This window comes from Myotis brandtii, unplaced genomic scaffold (assembly GCF_000412655.1).
Source record: "Myotis brandtii unplaced genomic scaffold, ASM41265v1 scaffold902, whole genome shotgun sequence".
NCBI classification, from domain to species: Eukaryota; Metazoa; Chordata; class Mammalia; order Chiroptera; family Vespertilionidae; genus Myotis; species Myotis brandtii.
The window spans coordinates 2,760,971-2,780,210 of NW_005371709.1; the positions used below are offsets into that span (position 1 = coordinate 2,760,971).

Consider the following 19,240-nt stretch of genomic DNA (forward strand, 5'->3'; position numbering starts at 1 on the left):
TGGGAAACACACCCTGCCCTCCCAGTAGAGCGATCATTCATAAGCCTTTTGTTGTCGTAAAATGGCCCTTATCGTTTGAATCGCACTTAGCTCCGCCACACGCAGATTTTGAATCATACACGCATCTTCACGCTTTCAGTTCATTTGCTCTGCATCTTTGGGCAGTTCGTGTACCCTCGCCCAGCCTCATCTGTAAATGGGCATCATAAACGCTTAGCTCGTGCCTACCTGGAAGATGCTCGGTAAATAGTTGTATTGCTGTCATTTCCGTGGACACTGGTCTATTTTACACCTGAGGAAACTGGCTCTGACTGCAGGTTCCAAAGCCATGCTCTTTTAAAAAAATTTTTATTTTATTTTTTTATTGATTTTAGAGAGAGAGGGAGAGGGAGAGAGATGGAAACATCAATGATGAGAGAGAATCATTGATTGGCTGCCTCCTGCAAGCCCCCTATTGAGGATGGAGCCCGGGCGCGTGCCCTGACCTGGATTTGAGCTAGGGACCCTATGCTCTATCCACTGAGCCAAACCCACGGCTAAAGCCATGCTCTTTTGAACACAGAGCTGTTTATCCCACACTTCCTAGTTTCTCACAGCCTTTAGACCCCCTGGACCTCCAACAGAGAAGCAAATAAACCCTAAGCCCTTCCAAACATTCCAGCAAGTGGAGTCTCCGTCTGTTCCTCCCCTACACCCAATTAGCAGGTTAAATATGTGCTTATCTGGACAGCTCTGTGCTGCCCATGCCAGAGTGAAATTGTGCTGTGTTTTGACAGAGTCTAGAAAAGGTTTTAACACATATTTATGAAGCAAATACTATGTGCCAGGCAGTGTCATAAGTGCTTTACAAACCTTAACTCATTTACTCTTCACATCCTCATAAGGATCCTATGAAGCAGGTTTTCCCATTACTGATGAGGAAAGTGAGAGATGAGGTCATTTGTCCAAGGTTACAGGAACCAGGATTCAAGCCCAGGCTGGCTGGCTCCCAAATCCAAGCACACATAAGACTGGCTTGTAGATAAATCATCGTAATAGCCACTGTTCGTCTAGTGTGTCAAGTTTTTACTGTATTATCTCAACCCTCCAGCAATGTGTACAATGTAGGGACTGTAATAGCTCCATTCCACAGATAAGGAAACTGGGATCCAGAGTAATAATTTGTCCAAAGTCACATCTCAGAAGTGGACGAGAAACCAGGATTCAAGCCCAAGCAGTCCAATTGCCTAGTATGTACTCTAACCACAGTGCTCCACTGCTTCTATCCTCTGCAGCAGGGAGAAGATGGAATTCAGTGACTGGGATGAATCCTGCACAAAAAGCTGTACCTGGGGCTCACAAAAATCCCAGGGCTGCAAAGTAAGAACCGTGTGGAAGGACACCAGGTGTGACTTCCTCTTAGGAAGTTCTCCCTCTGGTCATTCCTGCTGCTTGGTCATCCCAAACCTGATGCCCAGGCCCTCCAAGGAAGAGCTTAACATTGGCTTTTCAGACTGCACTTTTTGTCCCTCTGCCTTGACCCTACTGTACCCTCCCAGTCTAACTCCTACCATGTTCCTTTCTCCTCCCCCTGCTCTCTGCTTCTATTCAAGATTTCTAAAATTATGTCTAGCCAGGACCTCACATTTCTATAATGAGTAGAAAGTATGAGAAGGGGAAATCTGAGTTCAAATACGTCTCTGTTTCTGCTTCACTGTGGGGCCTAAGATGAGTGGCTTAACGTCTCATGCTCAGTTTCCCCATCTGTAAACTGGGTCAATAATCCTATATAATAAAAGCCTAATATGCTAAGTGTCCAGTCATCTGGTCGGCTGTTCAACCAATCAAAGCATAATATGCTAATGATATGCTAAAACTGCTCAACCACTCCCTATGACGTGCACTGACCACCAGGGGGCAGATGCTCCGACTGGTAGGTTAGATAGCTGCTGGGATCTGGCCAATCAGGACTGAGCAAGATGGGCCGGACATGCCCTGGAGCCCTCCTGCAGTCCCTCCCTGGCTAGCCAACCTCCCTCATCCCTCCCCAGTCCCAATAGTGCACTGGCGGGATCCCTCGGCCTGGCCTGTGCCCGCTCACAATCCAGGACCCCTCAAGGGATGTTGGAGAGTAGGTTTTGACCCGATCCCGCAGGCCAGGCCGAGGGACCCCACTGGTGCACGAATTCGTGCACTGGGCCTCTAGTCATATTTATATGATTATGTTGTGAGAAATAAAAGAGATGATGTGTGGGAAGCACTTAGCTCTGTACCTGGTAAATAGCCATAAATAACAACAAATATATTATTTTTTAAATATATTTTATTGATTTTTTACAGAGAAGAAGGGAGAGGGATAGAGAGTTAGAAACATCGATGAGAGAGAAACATCGATCAGCCACCTCCTGCACACCTCCTACTGGAGATGTGCCCGCAACCAAGGTACATGCCCTTGACCGGAATCGAACCTGGGACCCTTCAGTCCATAGGCCGACGCTCTATCCACTGAGCCAAACTGGTTAGGGCAACAAGTATATTATTAACATATTAATAATAAACATTATTAGCAGTGTGAGCAAGGAGGCAAAAAAAAAAAAAAGATTTAATGAAGGGTACCATTTCAAAGGATGTGAGTCTGGAGGTCCATGGACAGACTTCCCTTCCAGAAGGATGCCTGGCAGGGGGGGGCTTGCTCAATGGGGTTGGAACTGAGATAAGTAGGATACGTTGGGCAGGAGGCCAGGGGCATCTGTGCCAACAGTCCTGAGAAGGAGCTCAGGAATCCCTCTGCCTCCTGAAGGAGTCTCTCATCTCCTTGGAATCTGAGGAACTCTGATAATTTTACAAACCTCACAGGATATCTACTTTGATCATCAGAGTTTTGTGGGGGTTTTTAATGTATGCATCAGATCTACTCAAATAGAAATTCCTTGAGGATGGGCATATGCATTGAGCATGATGCCTTTCCCTTGATAGATTCCCTCAGGATCTCTGAGTGTCTGACCTGGAAGAGACCTTGAAAATCCTCAACTGCAAGCCCCCACCTCCTGGCATCCCCAGTTCTCATGTAACAGATGAGAAAGTGAGGTGAACCTTTCAGAAGAGCAGGAGGTAAGCAGGGACCATGGTCATCAGTAAGAAGTTAGAGATGACCAAGGATAAGGGCCCCCAAGTTGGGGCTTGCTGTGTCAGGAAGAGAGAGGCAGGAGCCGAGAGGGGGTGGGGTGGGTGGAGATGAGAAGGACTGTTGTGAGGACCGTCAAGGCTTTGCAGATGGAAGCCATGATTCCTGGGCAGAGATGGGGATCCATTCAACATCTATTGCAGCATCAGAAATCTGGGAAGAGCCCTAGCTGGTTTGGCTCGGTGGATAGAGCATCAGCCTGCGGACTGAAGGGTCCCGTGTTCGATTCCGGTCAAGGGCACATGCCCAGGTTGCAGGCTTGATCTCCAGTAGAGGGTGTGCAGAAGGCAGCCAATCAATGATTCTCTCTCATCATTGATGTTTCTATCTCTCTCTCCCTCTGCCTTCCTGTCTGAAATAAATAAAAATATATTTAAAAAAAAAAGAAATCTGGGAAGAAGCTTAGAGCCTATCAAGCCAAGGTGAGTTCTCAAATGTCAGTAAGGGTGAGGATAAACCAGTGTGTTTTGCCTGCCACTACATTTTTTCTTTAATTTTAACTGTTATCTCTACTGAACACAAGGCACACAGACATTTGTCAGGCTGATTCCTGGGTTGAGTCTGGGTGCATTCACGTATTCTAAGAACAAAGTAAGTGCAAGGGGCTCAGATCACAGAATAGCCTGAGACTCCTAACTAGGTCACTGCCCTTCAGGGAGCAACTACGGCTAATACGTCCCCTTCCTGCAGGAAGTATGAGCTTGGGCATCTGTGCTCCAGAATCCTCTTAGCTGTCACCTCCTGGGTCAGAGGCACTCATCTATGACAGAGCCTTCATCTCTGCCAAGGGCCTCCAGACAGCCTCTAAATCTTTAAGGCAGATAGCTTCCCTTCTAGCTTTAATTCCTCAGGCCTCAGGGAAATTCTCAGAATTCTAACAGCTTTCTTTAAAATATTTTTAAATTAATTTTAGAGAGAGGAAAGGAGAGACAAAAAAAAAGAGTGAGAGTGAGAGAGAGACATCAATTTGTTGTTTCACTTACTTATGCATTCATTGGTTGCTTTTTGTAGGTGCCTGATCGGGAATCAACCAACAACCTTGGTCTATGGGGACAACGCTAAACAACTGAGCTGCCTGGCCAGGGCCAGGTCCCTAAGGGCTTTCAAACAGCCAGCTTATTGTTTAAGCCGTGACAAAAAGCTCAGATTAGGATAATCAGAGGTCACAGCATATTGTCCTCCACTATCCCTTAAAACAATAAAGGCCTCTTTGAGCCTTCCCTTCCCATTTATTTTTGCCACAGAAGAGTATCTCCCTGATCAAGTACCAATCGTGGAGTGAAAGACCTCCATGAGGTGACACTGAGCACAGAAGGCACACAGCATGGAGAGTGAAGCAGAAAAGCAGAGGAAGCCCAGGATCCCGAAGTCTCTGTGGAGCCACCACGCCAGCCTGCACTTCCCACCTGCCTCCCTATTTCCTGGATATGAAAGAATTAACCCTGGGTGTTTAAGCCATGGTAGCCAGGAGTCTGTTATGGCAGCTGAAGATTTTTCCCTACCAACACAGAAGTCCTGACCAGAATGAGGGGCAGGGGCTTGAAGTGGTTAGTGAAGAAAGGTTTAATTTGGGGGAAAGAATGCATTTTCAGGCATCAGGATGCCAGGTTAGAGTGGAGATCACGGTGTTTCTCTTCACCCAGACTCCCTTCTGTCAGGTGGGGAAAGGCGGGCTCCCCCTTGGGGACAGTCTCTACCTTTGTCTGCCATTCTCAGTTTCCAGTCCTTTTCATGCTGGGAAGGAAACACACACACACACACACACACACACACACACACACACACACTTCCTCTTTAGCACATTAGGCCATTTGCTCCTTCCCTCAGACTTACTCTAGGAAGCCAGCTCTTTTGCTAAAAGCTCTTCTTTGACCAAATAAAATGTTAGTGCCCCTAGGAAGCTGAGGGCCACTCGGTCTTCTGCAGCAGTGATGTGCCATGCATGTGGCTAAGCATTCTGCACACAATATTTCATTTAAAAATTTTTTTAACTGATTTCAGAAAGGAAGGAAGAGGGAGAGAGAGAGAGATAGAAACATCAATGATGAGAGACAATCATTGATCGGCTGCCTCCTGCACCGCGGCATGTGTCCTGACAGGGAATCAAACCAGGACTCCTGGTTCATAAGTCAATGCTCAACCACTGAGCCACGCCGGCCACGCACACAATATTTCGTTTTAGACTCAGAACAGCAACCTCATTTTTTTTTAATTTTTAAAAATTGATTTCAGAGAGGAAGGGCGAGGGAGAGAGAGACAGAAACATCAATGATGAGAGATAATCATTGGGGATCCTCTACTGGGGATCAAGCCTGCAACCCAGACGTGTGCCCTTGTCTGGAATGGAACCTGGGACCTTCAGTCCACCGGCCAACGCTCTATCCACTGAGCCAAACCAGCTAGGGCAGCAACCCCATTTTTAGATGAGACTGTGGCTCAGAAAGTTCAGCCACCTGCCCGTCACACCTAGGATGTGTGGGCTTTAGCACAGCTGTGGAAGGAAACGCTCTGGAGCAGCTGCACTTCCATCGCCTTGGTCATGATGGGCTGCCCAGGGTGATAAAGGCCTCTCCCTCCCCCAGAGCTTGGCACCCAGACCATCCACTTCCTCTTTGGGGCAAGAGGCTAGGCCTCAACTTCCCTTTCCTCCTGCCCCGTGTCATCACAGATTACAGCCCCACTGACCTAAAAATGGCCTTCCTGCTCCCCTTGGGCTCAGTGCTTTGGGTGCAGCACCCCTGTTCCCTCCACATGAGCCTCACAGATGGTTCTGAGAGCAGTGCTACAGAAGGGGCTCCTGGGCTTAGAGTTGGATCTCGTGGCTTCTGCCCATTGACCGACTGAGCGATCTTTGGGGTATCACTGAACCCCATGTTTCCCCATCTGTGAAATGAGGACATTCACTCTGCCCTCCTCGCTTAGATAACAAATGAGAAAGTGTTCTGGATCCCAAGTAGAGTTTTTTGGATAAAAATAATTAGTACCCACTTACTGTCGACTCACTATGTGCAGAGCAGTGTGCTAATAAACACTTTATAATTACAGGTCTTATCTTGTCTAGTTCTCATAAACCCTATGGCTTCTTATCTCCACTTTACAAGTGAGGAAAACTGAGGCTCAGAGAGGAATGTGACTTGCTCCAAGTCACACAGCAAGTGGTAGTCCTTGGATTCTAACCCAGAGGGTGTAACCAGGGGACCCATCCTACAGGTGTGAGTGGTCCTCATTCACTATCTGTAGTGTGGCTAATCATGGCAATGGCCAATGCTTCCGAGTGGAAGATGTTGCTAGAATTCAGGGTTGGGGAGGTTGGTTCTTTACCAAAAAAGTGAACCCTGGGGTGCAGGGTTGGGAGAGTCTCTGTTCATCTGTTCTCTCACCACATGCTACCTGGAGGAGGCTCTGAGCAGTTATCTCAGGATGGAGGGCCAGTAGTTCGCCAATGCCCATTCCAGATTAGTGGTTCATCCACAGGCTCTATCCAGTGTGATGCAGACTCATTTGGAAGCCAGCAGGTGTCTCTGCCTAGAGAAAGGATGGGAAGGCTGTCATGACCATGGGCCTCTTCATCTCCCCATCTGATTTGCAAAATCCCAGCCTGCCTGGTTGGTATTGCTGCCTCTTTGTAGGGTTTTACCCTTAACTAGCTTTTTTTATTTTATTTATTGATTTATTAATATATTTTTATTGATTTCAGAGAGGAAGGGGGAGGGAGAGAGAGATAGAAAGAAACATCAATGATGAGAGACAAAGAAACATCATTGATCGGCTGCCTCCTGCATGCCCTCTATGGGGGATCGAGCCCACAACCTGGGCATGTGCCCTGGACCGGAATCGAACCTGGGACCTTTCAGTCTGAAGGCCAATGCTCTATCCACTGAGCCAAACCGGCTAGGACCAGAAATTTATTTCTTACAGTTCTGGCAACTGGAAGTCTGAGATCAGGGTGCCAGCATGGTTGGGTAAGAACCTGCTTTCTATTTCATAGTCATTGCCTTGCTCACCGTGTCTTCACATGGTGGAAGGAGTTGGGGATCTCTCTGGACTTTCTGTTATAAGACACCAATTCCATTCATGAGGGATCCATCCTCAAGACTTTTAAGGACCTCCCAAAGATCCTACCTTCTAATACTATTATTTTTGGGAGTTAGGATTTCAACGTATGAATTTTGGGGGAACACAAACATTTAGATCACAGTGTTATTGGTGGAAGTAGAGTTCTTAGGGTGCTGTGGGGGAAAAGAATTTCCCAAGGCCCCCACAGGAGTATGGGGTATCATGGGTTTTGTGGAAAGCTCTCTTGATGATGTAAGATTAAGGGAGTTTCTCTCCAAGGTCTCATCTCCATCGGTCCTGCCATGGAAGAAGTCCATCTTTTCTTTAGCAGGGCCAGGATTAAGGCCACTGCCTAGACTCTCAGCTGCATATTAAAGCACAGTCCAGTCCAGCATCTGGTTAGCTTAGCTTGTGTTCCCAGCTGCCGTCCATTGCAAGTGAAAGAAGCTGGATGTAAAAACTTTGTTGACTTCTGGTTCATTTTGAACAGCGATTTTCAACCTTTTTTATCTCATGGGACACATAAACTAATTACTAAAATTCTGCAGCACACCAAAAATGCTATATTTTTTGCCCATAGGACAAAAAAAATAGGTATAATTTTGATTTATTCACAGGGACAGTTATTGTTGCATTGGCTGTTGTCATTTTTTTTTTATTTGACAACCTAAGGGAAAAGAGGTCAGTGCCTCTGGCTAGTCGTGTATTGAATGTTTTTTAAATTCTTGCAATACACGCCAGTGTGCCTCTGTGGCACAACAGTGTGCCATGGCACACTGGTTGAAAATCACTGATTTAGATTGACTTTCAAAGTGTCTTATTAATAGGAGCTAAAAAAATTGTAAAATGACTGTTTAAAGCCTAACCAGTCAAAACCCACCAGGATCAAGTCTTAATCTGACAAAATCAGTTTTTGGTTTTTTTTTATTTGAAGTGAGGGAGGGAATTCCTCACAAAAGAGGGGAGGGTAGCATCTTTTGTAAGGTTTGGGTTCTGGCTAAAAAATTTGGGGGCGGATTGCAGGGAACTGAGAATGAATTCTGGATTGGTTGCTGGTTCTGAAGTGGAATTAGAAGAGGAAATTAACAAGCATGGATTGAGTGCTGTTCATCTGGCCAGGACAGGCTAGCAGGGGTGGGCAAACTTTTTGACTCGAGGGCCACAATGGGTTCTTAAACTGGACCGGAGGGCCGGAACAAAAGCATGGATGGAGTGTTTGTGTGAACTAATATAAACTCAAAGTAAACATCATTACATAAAAGGGTACGGTCTTTTTTTTATTTCAATATAGAACAGCCAAACGAGCCGGATCCGGCCCGTGGGCTGTAGTTTGCCCACGGCTGGCTTAGCCCAAGCATGTCAAACTCTCGGCCCTCGGGCTACATGTAGCCCACAACGTATATTTCTGCAGCCCAGCAAATATAACAGTATGTAAGAAACGTTTTAATAAAAAATTCATAACTTAATTTTTACAATATCCTGTTATACATAATTATTAATAACAAACTACAACGTTCGTTAATGACTGATTACTATAATAGTGTTGCATTCATTTCCCTTATGCACTTTACGCGCAGGTGCACCATTTCTCTCCACTAATACTAGCAGCGAATATTTTAGCAGCCGATGGCCACGTTATTAGTCTTGGACTGACTTGTTTGGTGTGTGCAACAGGAAATATTTCGCTTTCAGAGAACAAGAAAAGTAAGTTTATTTCTGTTACGCTTATTAATTTGTGCAGTTATTCAGTGTCTGGTAAGTTAATGTTCAAGAACAAATATTAATTTTTATTAAAATCTATTATTTTATGTTAACAATTACTGTTATTTCTGCCCTTTGTATTCAGCATGTCTCTCATCGAAATAAACCTACATTTCTATGAAAATTGAAGCTTTTGTTTTTTTGCAGCCCACATAAATTTAAACCTTGTTTATTTGGCCCGTGGTAGCCTTTGAGTTTGACATGCTTGGCTTAGCCATTGGGTATCGCCAGTAATAAATGAAAATAGGTAAGCAGGTTTAGAGCATCACTCACGGTTTTTTTCTCTTTTCAGCCAAACTGATTTTTTGCTCTTTCAGGTTTGGCCAGGTTTTGACTCTTTCAAATAATGTTTCTATGCTTAACTTCTGAAATTAGGTTTTAAAAAATATAAATGTAAGTTGGTTTGTTTTTTAACCTGCAAAGGAATTCCAGTTTTATATGGCTCACCCCTGTGGCCAAGAACCGTGGCCCTGGCGTAGGAGTGGAGGGGATTCCTTAGCAACACAACTTCTTCCTGAACGACAAATCTCCGAGGCCCTCCGATGAATCCAGAGTCTGGAGGAAACGTAGAACCGGATGTTGACTGTTTTGCTATGGCAACGGCCGCACATCCGGAAGTGGCGCCAGAGGAAGAGGAAGCGGAGCGGGCTGAGAACCCACGTGGGTTCTCCGCGTGTTGCTGCGTCCCTGGCAGCCGGTCCTTTAAACTTAGCCGACATGGGTCGTTCCGGGAAGCTGCCCTCCGGAGTCTCGGCCAAGTTGAAACGCTGGAAGAAAGGCCATAGCAGCGACAGCAACCCCGCCATCTGCCGCCACCGCCAGGCCGCCCGCAGCCGTTTCTTCAGCCGGCCCTCAGGTAGCGGAGAAAGGGTCTGGCCCCTCTGGCCCAGGCATTGGTCCTGTCATGGACTGTCAGGCCTGGAGCCGGCTGTACAGGCCTATTTAACAGCTGCGTAAACTGAGTCCACAGCAGGGAAATGACTTGTCTAAGGGTGTCGGAGTTGGCGCTCGTGGCTATAATTAATCTGGTGGCTCTTCTCAAAGCGTTTTCACCTTCATTTATGTTCCATGCCCCTGAGTGCAGCCCCCAGCCGGTTCCCACCGGCGCTTCTGCCATCAGGACAGAGAAGCAGAAACTTTCACCAGGAGGGTTCCCTTTTTGGCTTTTCTAAGTTCTAGGCGTACAGTGGGCTGATGAGAAAGACCGCGTTCAGAATTCAGCCTCTCGGGTTGGGTTGGGGGCCTGGATTCCACCGGTTCGTTTCTTACAGGTGATGCTTTTTCTCCTGGACAGAAGGGTAGAAGTTGGGGTCTTACTTTGTGCCTCGGGTTTGCAGGAAAGAGCGACCTGACAGTTGATGCGTTGAAGTTGCACAATGAGCTGCAGTCAGGGTCCCTGCGCCTGGACAAGAGCGAAGCCGCGGAGGCGGCTATGGAAGACGAGGAGGCGCCGGCTCTCACGGAGAAGTCCTCGGCCACCTTCCTAAGCGGCCTCTCGGACTGCACTAACGTCACCTTCAGCAAAGTGCAGCGCTTCTGGGAGTCCAACTCGGCCGCCCACAAGGAGGTAGCGGGGAGGGTCAGAGGGTGTGGGATGATAGGGAAGAGGGGCCAGACGCATGCTTGTTATTTCCTTGGTGTCTGGTGACAGCAGCTGGGATTTCTGGATGATGCGTCACCTCTCCGACCCTTGGTGTTCCCTACTTATTACTTCTCCTGGGGCAGGTTCCACTTTCTGCTTTTTCTAACAGCATCTCCCCTGCTCAAGTGTAAAGTCCTTCATGGGAGAAGTATTTCCCATTCTTCTCTTCAACTGTAGCTAAACAGGATTTTTTACAAAGAATATTTTTGAGAAACATTTGTCGAATATTTCATGCCAAGTAACGGGTTGGAAAATGTTACTTATGTAACAACTAAATTTACTATTTTTAGTTTATATTTTCAAATTATGTATATTTATACCTTTTCATTGTTTAAATGAAAAATGGCAGCGTGCTCTCCTTCTCGGGAGCACGCTGAGCCTTTCCAGTCCCCTTTGGTTTCCCCCAAAACATTACCTTTGCCTTTCCATCTCCTAAGCTCCAAGGGCCCTTCTTTTGCTTCTGTAACTTGTTTCCTAAGCTTAAGCAGCCCATCTGGCTCACTTCTATCTTTTTAACTTTCTAAATAAACTTTCTCTTATAATTTAAAAAAAAAAAAAGAGCCCTAGTCAGTTTGCTCAGTGGTTAAAGCGTCAGCCTTCAGACAGAAGAGTTGCAGGTTCGATTCCCAGTCAAGGGCACATTCCTCTTCCTCTGGTAGCAGGTTCGATCCCCGGCCCGGACAGCCAATTGATTTGTCTCTCACATGTCTGTCTGTCTGTCTGTCTGTCTCTCTCTCTCCCCCCTCCTCCCTCCCTCCCTCCTTCCCTCTCTTCCACTCTTTCTAAAAATCAATGCAAAAATATCCTTGGGTGAGAATTAAGAAAACAAAAAAGAAAGAAAAATGTCAAAATTATAAATGTTAGCAAAATGATGTGAGTAGAATGAAATGTGAAAGTTGTTTTACCAACTTCTTCGTGGTGGCTACTGTTAATGGATCATTATATATCTCCCTAGACCCCCCTGTCCAACAGAAATGTAATACAAGTTATAAATATAATTTTAATCTCCTCGTGGCTATGTTAAAGGACATAAAAAGCAGGTGAAATTAATATTTTTTTAAATCCTCACCTGGGGGTATGTATGTTCTCATAGATTTTTTTTAGAGAGAGAAGAAGGGATGGAGGGAAGGAGAGGGAGAGAAAGAGAGAGAAACATCAGTTGATTGATTCATGTACCCAGGGATTGAACCTGAAACCTTTAGGTGTATGGGACAATGCTCCAACTGACTGAGCCACCCCGCCAGGAAATTAATCTTAATAATATACTTGATTTTACCCAGTATATCCAAAATATAATTTCAATATATAACCAATGTAAAAATAAGATGCTTTACATTTTTATCATACTAAGTCTTCAAAATCTAGTATGTATTTTACCCTTAAAATCTCCATTTGGATGCTATATCTTTGTTGGAAATACTTGATTTGCATTTTTTAAAAGTATATTTTTACTGATTTCAAAGAGGAAGGGAGAGGGAGAGAGAGATAGAAATATCAATGATGACAGAATCATTGATTGGCTGCCTCCTCCATGCTCCCTACTGGGGATCAAGCCCGCAACCCGGGCATGTGCCCTTGACCGGAATCGAATCCATGCCACAGGCCGATACTCTCTCCACTGAGCCAAACAGGCTAGGGCTTGATTTGTATTTAGAGTTTATAAAACTTACAGTTGCAAAAGTAGATTCATGTGTATATATACAAGTTCTAAATCTGTGTTTTCCAGTAACTAGACCAAGTATTTGTTTTTACATTTAATTAAAATTTTAAAATTAAAGATTCAGTTCCTCCATCACACTAGCCACATTTCAGATGCACAGTAACCTCTTGTCAACATTACTGTTCTAGACTTTTTTGTATATTTTATCTACATTTTGTTTAGGTTTATATTTTATATGTGGTGTTCCACAACTCCCGCTCCCCCGCCCCCACTAAACAATAATTCTGTGTTAATGTACATAGTTGTTCCTTATTCTTTTCAATAGTTACATAGTATTTGAGTCTGTCATTAGTTATTAAATGATAATAGTATCATATTAAATCCCCTTGGTGGCTGCTTGGTTGTTCTAATTTGTTGCTGCGGTAAACACACTTGTACATAAAATGCTCACACGTTTGTGCAGGTATTTCTATAAGAGATAGCATCATAGGGGTGGAATTTTGGCAAATATGTTCTAAGCTTCCTGTGTGCTGGGCTCTGTGGTGTGTACCTCTGTCTCTGAATGCTGCTCAACCTCTGGGCTACCCGAAGGTTAATCTGTGAAGCAGCAAGGAAACGAGGAGACCGTCGGGTGGGTTAGATGTGTAATAGATGTCACAGGTGCCTTCTCCTTCGTGCGCAGATCTGTGCGGTTCTGGCTGCTGTCACAGAGGTGATTCGCTCCCAGGGAGGGAAGGAGACGGAGACTGAGTACTTTGCAGCCCTGGTGAGTGGGTGTGACTTGGGGGTGGGTGTTCAGAGCAGCCAGTTATTCAGTCTCTAAGACGGTGCCCCTGGCATATGGGGAGCGAAGGACCACCTGAACTGGTGAAAGTACGTCAGTCATTCTCCAGTGGCTTGGAAAGGCTAGTGGTATTTGCTGCATTTTCGTGTAAAACAAAAATTCACTACTTTCGGTTTTATCCCCTTGATCTATGAAGCTGAGTAAGGCCCAGGGGATCCTCTAGAAAAATGCTTTTCAAAGTGTGGTCTGGGGGGGTCCCCAAGACCCTTTTGGGGAGTTGACTAGGTCAGAATTATTTTCATAATAATATTAGAACATCATTTATCTCTTTCTCACTCATGAGTGTACCATGGAGTGTTCCAGAAGTTACGTGATGTCTGATGACATTATTTTGACAGCTAACTGAATTGTGCTTTCATATTCTTGTGGTTTGAAATTTTCTCAGTTTTAATTCTATTGTGGCACATATCAGTAGGTATAACCTACACAAGCAGAACCTTTGGAGAATCCTCAATCATTTTTAGAACCACTACTTTAGAGTGGGGTTGGCAAACTACTGCCCAAAGACATAATCTGACCCATGGCCTATTTCTTTACAGCCTGAGAGCTAAGAGTGGTTTTTATGTTTCTAAAGGATTGTTAAAACACTCAAAGAAGAATATGCAATAGATACCGTAAAGACTGTAAAGCCTAAAATATTTGTTATCTGGCCCTTTACAGAGATAGCTTGCCAATCTCTGCTCTAGAAAAAATGGAGTAAATTACATAGCAGTATAAGGTTTTTATCGTGTGCCAGGCAGGATTCTAATTGTTTCACATGTGTTAATTCAGTTAAGCCTCACAACAACTTTTAAGCACTATTCTCCCTATTTTATCAGTGAGGAAACTGAGTCACAGAAAGGTTGTTTCCAGCCCAAGACAAACAGTAGCATCTCAGGGATTTGAACGTTTGACAACCTTCTTGGTCATAACTGGTCTGCTGGGCACATGGTGCCCCCCAGCACCCAGCTTGCCCAGCATGGCACATTTCCTGCTCACACCCCCTGTGATCCGGTCCTCAGATGACGACAATGGAAGCGGTGGAGTCCCCGGAGTCTCTGGCTGCTGTTGCTTACCTGCTGAACCTTGTCCTGAAGCGGTGAGTCCTGGGTTCTGTCTGGACCCAAGGCTCTTTGTGGAGAGGAGAAGGGAGTCTGGACAGGAGGAGCAGGATCAAGGAATTGCTAAACAAAACAAAAGGATACTGGAGTATCGGTGGCATTCTGCATCAGGCTCAGGGGCGGCTCAGGAGCCTGTAGACAGAACCTGAGTGCTGGAGCCTGGCAAGGGGGCAGCCCTGGTGCAGTCAGTGGGGCAGGAGTGATGGGGTGGAATGTTGGCGCCAGGGGGAAGGTGGGGAGAGGAACGGCGTGAGTTTATAGGGCCCGTCTAGTGGGTAGTATAGAGAATGGGTAGTGAAGAAGGCGAGGGAGGCAGGCCGCTCAGGTGCCATGGAGATCTCACTGCCTGGGTGTCAGGAAGGGTGAGCTCTTGTCTTGACTGTTGCTCACTTGCTGAGTGACAGGCCAGTGCTGCCTCCCTCTGTCCAGCTTCCTCCTTCAGACCAGGGCGGGGCTGTACCAGCTGCTTTCGGAGGCCCCGCTGGGACTCTGACTTTCTCTGTTCTCTCCTGCAGCGTGCCCAGTCCTGTGCTCATTAAGAAGTTTTCGGATACTTCTAAAGCCTTCATGAGTATCCTGTCAGGCCAGGCCAGCAGTGGCTCCACCTCTGCCCTCCGATGGGTTAGTAGTTGGTTCTCAGTTTCTCCTCCATTGTCTTCCAGAACAGCGGCCAAAGCATGGGTGCTCCCTGACAGGGGTGTGGGCACTCTGGACCCTCAGGTGGCTCCCTTTGGGATTTGGTGGAGTCAGTGAGAAGCTGGGCTTTTTTCCTGCCTGGCTGAAGAGGGTTGAGCTGAGAGACCCTGACTCTCCTCTTCAAGGTCCTCTCGTGCCTGGCCACCCTTCTGCGGAAGCAGGACCTGGAGGCCTGGGGCTACCCCGTGACCCTGCAGGTGTACCACGGGCTGCTGAGCTTCACCGTGCACGCCAAGCCCAAGGTGAGACTGCTGGGCCCCCAGAATATGGGAATGGATCAGCCACTCGGGGTGGGCGGGGCAGGGCTGGCTTGTCTGAGTGGGATGGGGAGCGGGCCCAGAAGTTCTGTTTCTTGCCTCTGAGGTCCCCTGCCCAGCTCCCAGCAAGCGAGGGGCAGCTCCTACAGGAGGGATGTTCACTGTCAGGCCCTTCTGAGTTTCTGCCGCCTCACTGGGTGGTGACAGGTTAGTTACAGTGGCAGGAGGGCTGAGGGGGCTTTGGAGTCACACCGACCTGAGTTGGATACTGGACTCACCGCGTGTGCTTCGACCTTGGGCAAGTTACTTAATCTCTGAGCCTCGGTTTCCCAGCTGAGAAAGAAGCCTAATAATATCGTCCTTGCTGTGAGGGTGCGGGGAGGCTCCAGTGGTCCTCACAGTCCAGGTGCTCAGTAAGTGCTGGTTGGCCGTCATTTCCTCCTGAAATTCAGGGCAGGAAGCATGTAATAGTGATACCAGTCATAGTCATCGCGCACTGGGCTGAGCTCTGTTGTCCCAGGTGGCTCACGCCTCTTTCCATGGGTATCCGTGTGAACTTTCCCTCCATTTCCTCCGGTCTCTGCTACAATGTCACTTGACTGGAGTGACACCTTTCTGACTGTCAGATAAAGATTAATAGCCCTGTTTTGTTGTCTGCAAAGTACTTTTGCCTTCTGGTGTATGGTTGTTTGTTTCTGCCTCCCAAGTAGAACATGAGTTGTGTGCTCTGTTCACTGCCACGCTGCCAGCACTGGGAACAGTGTAAGAACAGTGCTGGCTTGGTGGACACTCAATGTTGCTGATGACTGAATGAGTGAATGGCTCCCTGCTGTAAAGATGAGGACATGGAAGCTCAGAGATTAAGTTGCTTGGCTTGCTTAGGGCTGTGTGGTGAGTTAGGAGGATAGCAGGAATTAGAGCCAGGGTTTGTCTCACTCCATAGCTCTGGCCCAAGGCATAGCATTGACCATGTGGGCGGTGTGTGGTCACTACTTTTTGGTGGGCGGTTGTGCCGGCCACCCCAGCTGCTGGTTGAATGCTGGTCCTGCCCTCACCCCCTTCTTTTACCCCTCAGATCCGGAAGGCTGCCCAGCATGGAGTGTGCTCGGTCATCAAGGGCAGTGAATTCATGTTTGGTGAGAAGGCTCCTGCCCACCACCCTGCTGCCACGTCCACCGCCAAGTTCTGCATCCAGGAGATTGAGAAGTCTGGAGGTAGGAGCCAGGCTGAGGGTGGGGCCTGTGGGGAGGACAGGGCCCGCTGCAGTGAGTGGGCTGGAGTCTCAGCTCCCCTTGCTCTGCCAGGCTCCAAGGAGGCTACCACTACGCTGCACATGCTGACACTGCTGAAGGACCTGCTGCCCTGCTTCCCGGAGGGCCTGGTGAAGAGCTGCAGTGAGACTCTCCTCAGGGTCATGACCTTGAGCCATGTGGTGAGCTCAGGCTGAGAGCCAGCGGGCAGGGGCACACTGAGGGTGGTCTGAGGGTGGTGGGGGTCTAGCTGCAGACTCCAGGCCCGTGGTGCCGGCTCTCGGGGACTCCCTGGTCAGGCCAAAGGCAGGGCCTGAGTGTCTCCCTGCCCTGGCCCTGCTCTTAGCTACAACCAAGGACTCCATCTCATCCCCAGTGTCAGGCAGGCTGGGCTGGCTTCTGGGTCCTGGCCTAGTTGGGAGCTGGCCTCAGCGATCAGAGCAGAGTGAGCTGGAACTGTGGTGGGATGGTAAAGCGTCCGTCCTCTCCCTGCCTTGAGCTCTACTCGAACCACGGTCACAGTTATTTCTCTTTTTCCCCCCTAAGTTACTGACGTCTGTGATGATGTTAAAGATACATAAGAATGATCCCCTACATTTCTGCCATCCTAGCACAATTCTGTTCATCTTTATGTGTTCTCTTGTAGTGTTTACTCATACACATATTTTAAAAATAGCATGATCACCGTTTAAAAGGGAAAAAACTTTCAGGAGTTTATAAAGTAAAAAATACAAGTCTTTGTTTTCCCTTCGACTCTCACTTCCTAAGATAAATAGTGCCAACAACTTAACTGTGTATCCTTTCAGACATTTTCTCTTTGGATAAGTTAACATACATGAAATACAGTTGTGATGATGGTATCCAGACCATTCATCACCTGCTCTTTTATCTTTTAGCCCTTTATGTTAAAAATACTTTGTTTATGCCCTAGTCAGTTTGGCTCAGTGGATAGAGTGTTGGTCTGAAGGGTCTCGGGTTCAATTCCGGTCAAGGGCAGTCTTGATCCCCGGCCCCGGTTGGAGTGTGATTGGAAGACAACCAATTGCTGTGTCTCTCTCGCGTCGAGGTTTCTCTCTCTCTGTCTCTCCCCTTCCACTTTCTCTAAAAATCAATGGAAATATATCCTTGGATGAGGATTAACAACAAAAAAATAACTTTGTTCATGTTTCTAGATTGTCTTTGTTTAAGTCATTTAAAATTTTTTATTGGCTGCCAAGGTTTACTAAAGTGACAGTTCTCTGAGTGTCCAGGTGCGGGGGAGGAGGGCATGTTTGAGGTTTAGGGGTTGAGTCTTCCCCCAGCACACTGGCTGGAGTGGGAGGTTGAGGAGCCCAGGGCTTGCAGGTTGCTCTCTAAGCTTATGTGTCCTCTCCAGCTGGTGACAGCCTGTGCCATGCAGGCCTTTCACAGCCTCTTCCATGCCAAGCCTGGCCCAGGTACCCTGCCTGCAGAGCTCAATGCCCAGATCATCACGGTGAGACTTGGCGATAGGGAGGGGCATGGCTGTGTTGGGGTGGGGCGGTCCTGTTACTTGTCTGCAGGGTGAGGTTGAGTGGGCTGGGCTGGGCTGCCCCATTGCAGGAGAGTGGTAGACAGGCAGCCAGGAGACTCCACCAAAGCCACATCCGTACCCACAGGAGCTGGAGGAGCTGACCCTTGACTTGGTGGTAGTTAATGATTCCAGCAAGGTCTCATGGTGTTTTGAGCAGGGGTTCTCAACCTTAGGGACCTGTGGGTGGATTTGGGGAAGGAGCAGAAACTCCCCCACATTGTTTGCAAAATGTGAGCTCATGTTCATTTTTCCAGAGAAGGGCTCTGTGGCTTTTGTCAGGTTCACAATGGGTTTTGTGACCCAAGTTATACTCCACTGCTCCTAGAAACTTGTATAGAAGCAGAACTGGAAGGGTTCATGGAGCTGGGAGGCCGAGGGGGCGCTGCATTCTGGGGCCGCATGTGTAGGCCTGTCAGTGGGACATGCTGGGGCCTCGGGATGGAAGGGGTCTTTGTCACTGGGCTGCTGCTGAACGCATTTGCTCAGACACGTACTTATTTCCTGTCTCGTCTCTAGGCCTTGTATGACTACGTTCCCAGTGAGAATGACTTACAACCGCTGCTGGCCTGGCTTAAGGTCATGGAGAAAGCTCACATCAACCTGGTCAGGTAAGGTGAGGTGGAGGCGTGGCCCCGGGCCCCCAGCCAGGCTACCTGCCCTGCGGTGCGGATGGGAAGGACATGAGCTGGAAGCTGGAGAGGGTTCAGCTTCCTGGGGATGGCGGCAGTTCCATGTTGAGTGTATAGCAGCCACCTCCTATTTTATGAGGCATGGGGCTGGGTGGCACAGCCTGTGTTAGCCGGGGCTGATGCCTAAGCGTTGGCCAGCCAGCCGCAAGGATGGGTTGAGGGTACTGCCCGCGGGTGGGGCCCAAGTGCCATCTGATCTTGTCACCCCTGGCTGCATCCTGTGCAGTTGGTTTCCTGCTCAGAGGATATCATCCACTTTGCAGCTCTCTCCCACTCCCCACCTGAGTTCATGGTCCCCTCTTCTGGGATAGTCCTGTGAGCCCAGTTTCTGCTTTTTGTCTGTCATAACACTCACAGTTGAACTTGACCATTTAATACAGTAGCCTCTTGACAATCCCACTTTTCCCAAGTAAGGCTGAGAGGAATCAGTGTGTCAATTGGTGACTTGCATTTTGCCTGGAAGGAGGGTCTCTAAGGCCCCCGAGGCTCCACCTGGGTGTCTGTCCTCCCTCCACTGAAGGGTTCTGGTTCCGTTGGCCTGTTCCCCCCCCCCCCCCCCCCCCCCCCCCC

General features: G+C 47.7%; 2 protein-coding genes across 2 annotated transcripts in view; one reads left to right on the forward strand and one right to left on the reverse strand.

The window, feature by feature from the left end:
• Nucleotides 1-125, reverse strand: part of PGAM1 (phosphoglycerate mutase 1 (brain)) — a 7,150-nt gene extending 7,025 nt beyond the window's left edge. The window contains exon 1 of the mRNA XM_014532629.1: nucleotides 120-125. Within this exon, the coding sequence (XP_014388115.1) occupies nucleotides 120-125 (6 nt within the window). The remainder of the gene's footprint in view (nucleotides 1-119) is intronic.
• A 9,324-nt stretch (nucleotides 126-9,449) lies between these two features.
• RRP12 (ribosomal RNA processing 12 homolog) overlaps nucleotides 9,450-19,240 on the forward strand; it is a 29,173-nt gene continuing 19,382 nt past the window's right edge. Inside the window, exons 1-10 of the mRNA XM_005885415.2 lie at nucleotides 9,450-9,836; nucleotides 10,318-10,547; nucleotides 12,965-13,048; nucleotides 14,128-14,204; nucleotides 14,742-14,847; nucleotides 15,048-15,164; nucleotides 16,255-16,393; nucleotides 16,484-16,611; nucleotides 17,805-17,903; nucleotides 18,498-18,589. Coding sequence (XP_005885477.2) covers nucleotides 9,557-9,836; nucleotides 10,318-10,547; nucleotides 12,965-13,048; nucleotides 14,128-14,204; nucleotides 14,742-14,847; nucleotides 15,048-15,164; nucleotides 16,255-16,393; nucleotides 16,484-16,611; nucleotides 17,805-17,903; nucleotides 18,498-18,589 — 1,352 coding nt within the window. The 5' untranslated portion in view covers nucleotides 9,450-9,556. The remainder of the gene's footprint in view (nucleotides 9,837-10,317; nucleotides 10,548-12,964; nucleotides 13,049-14,127; nucleotides 14,205-14,741; nucleotides 14,848-15,047; nucleotides 15,165-16,254; nucleotides 16,394-16,483; nucleotides 16,612-17,804; nucleotides 17,904-18,497; nucleotides 18,590-19,240) is intronic.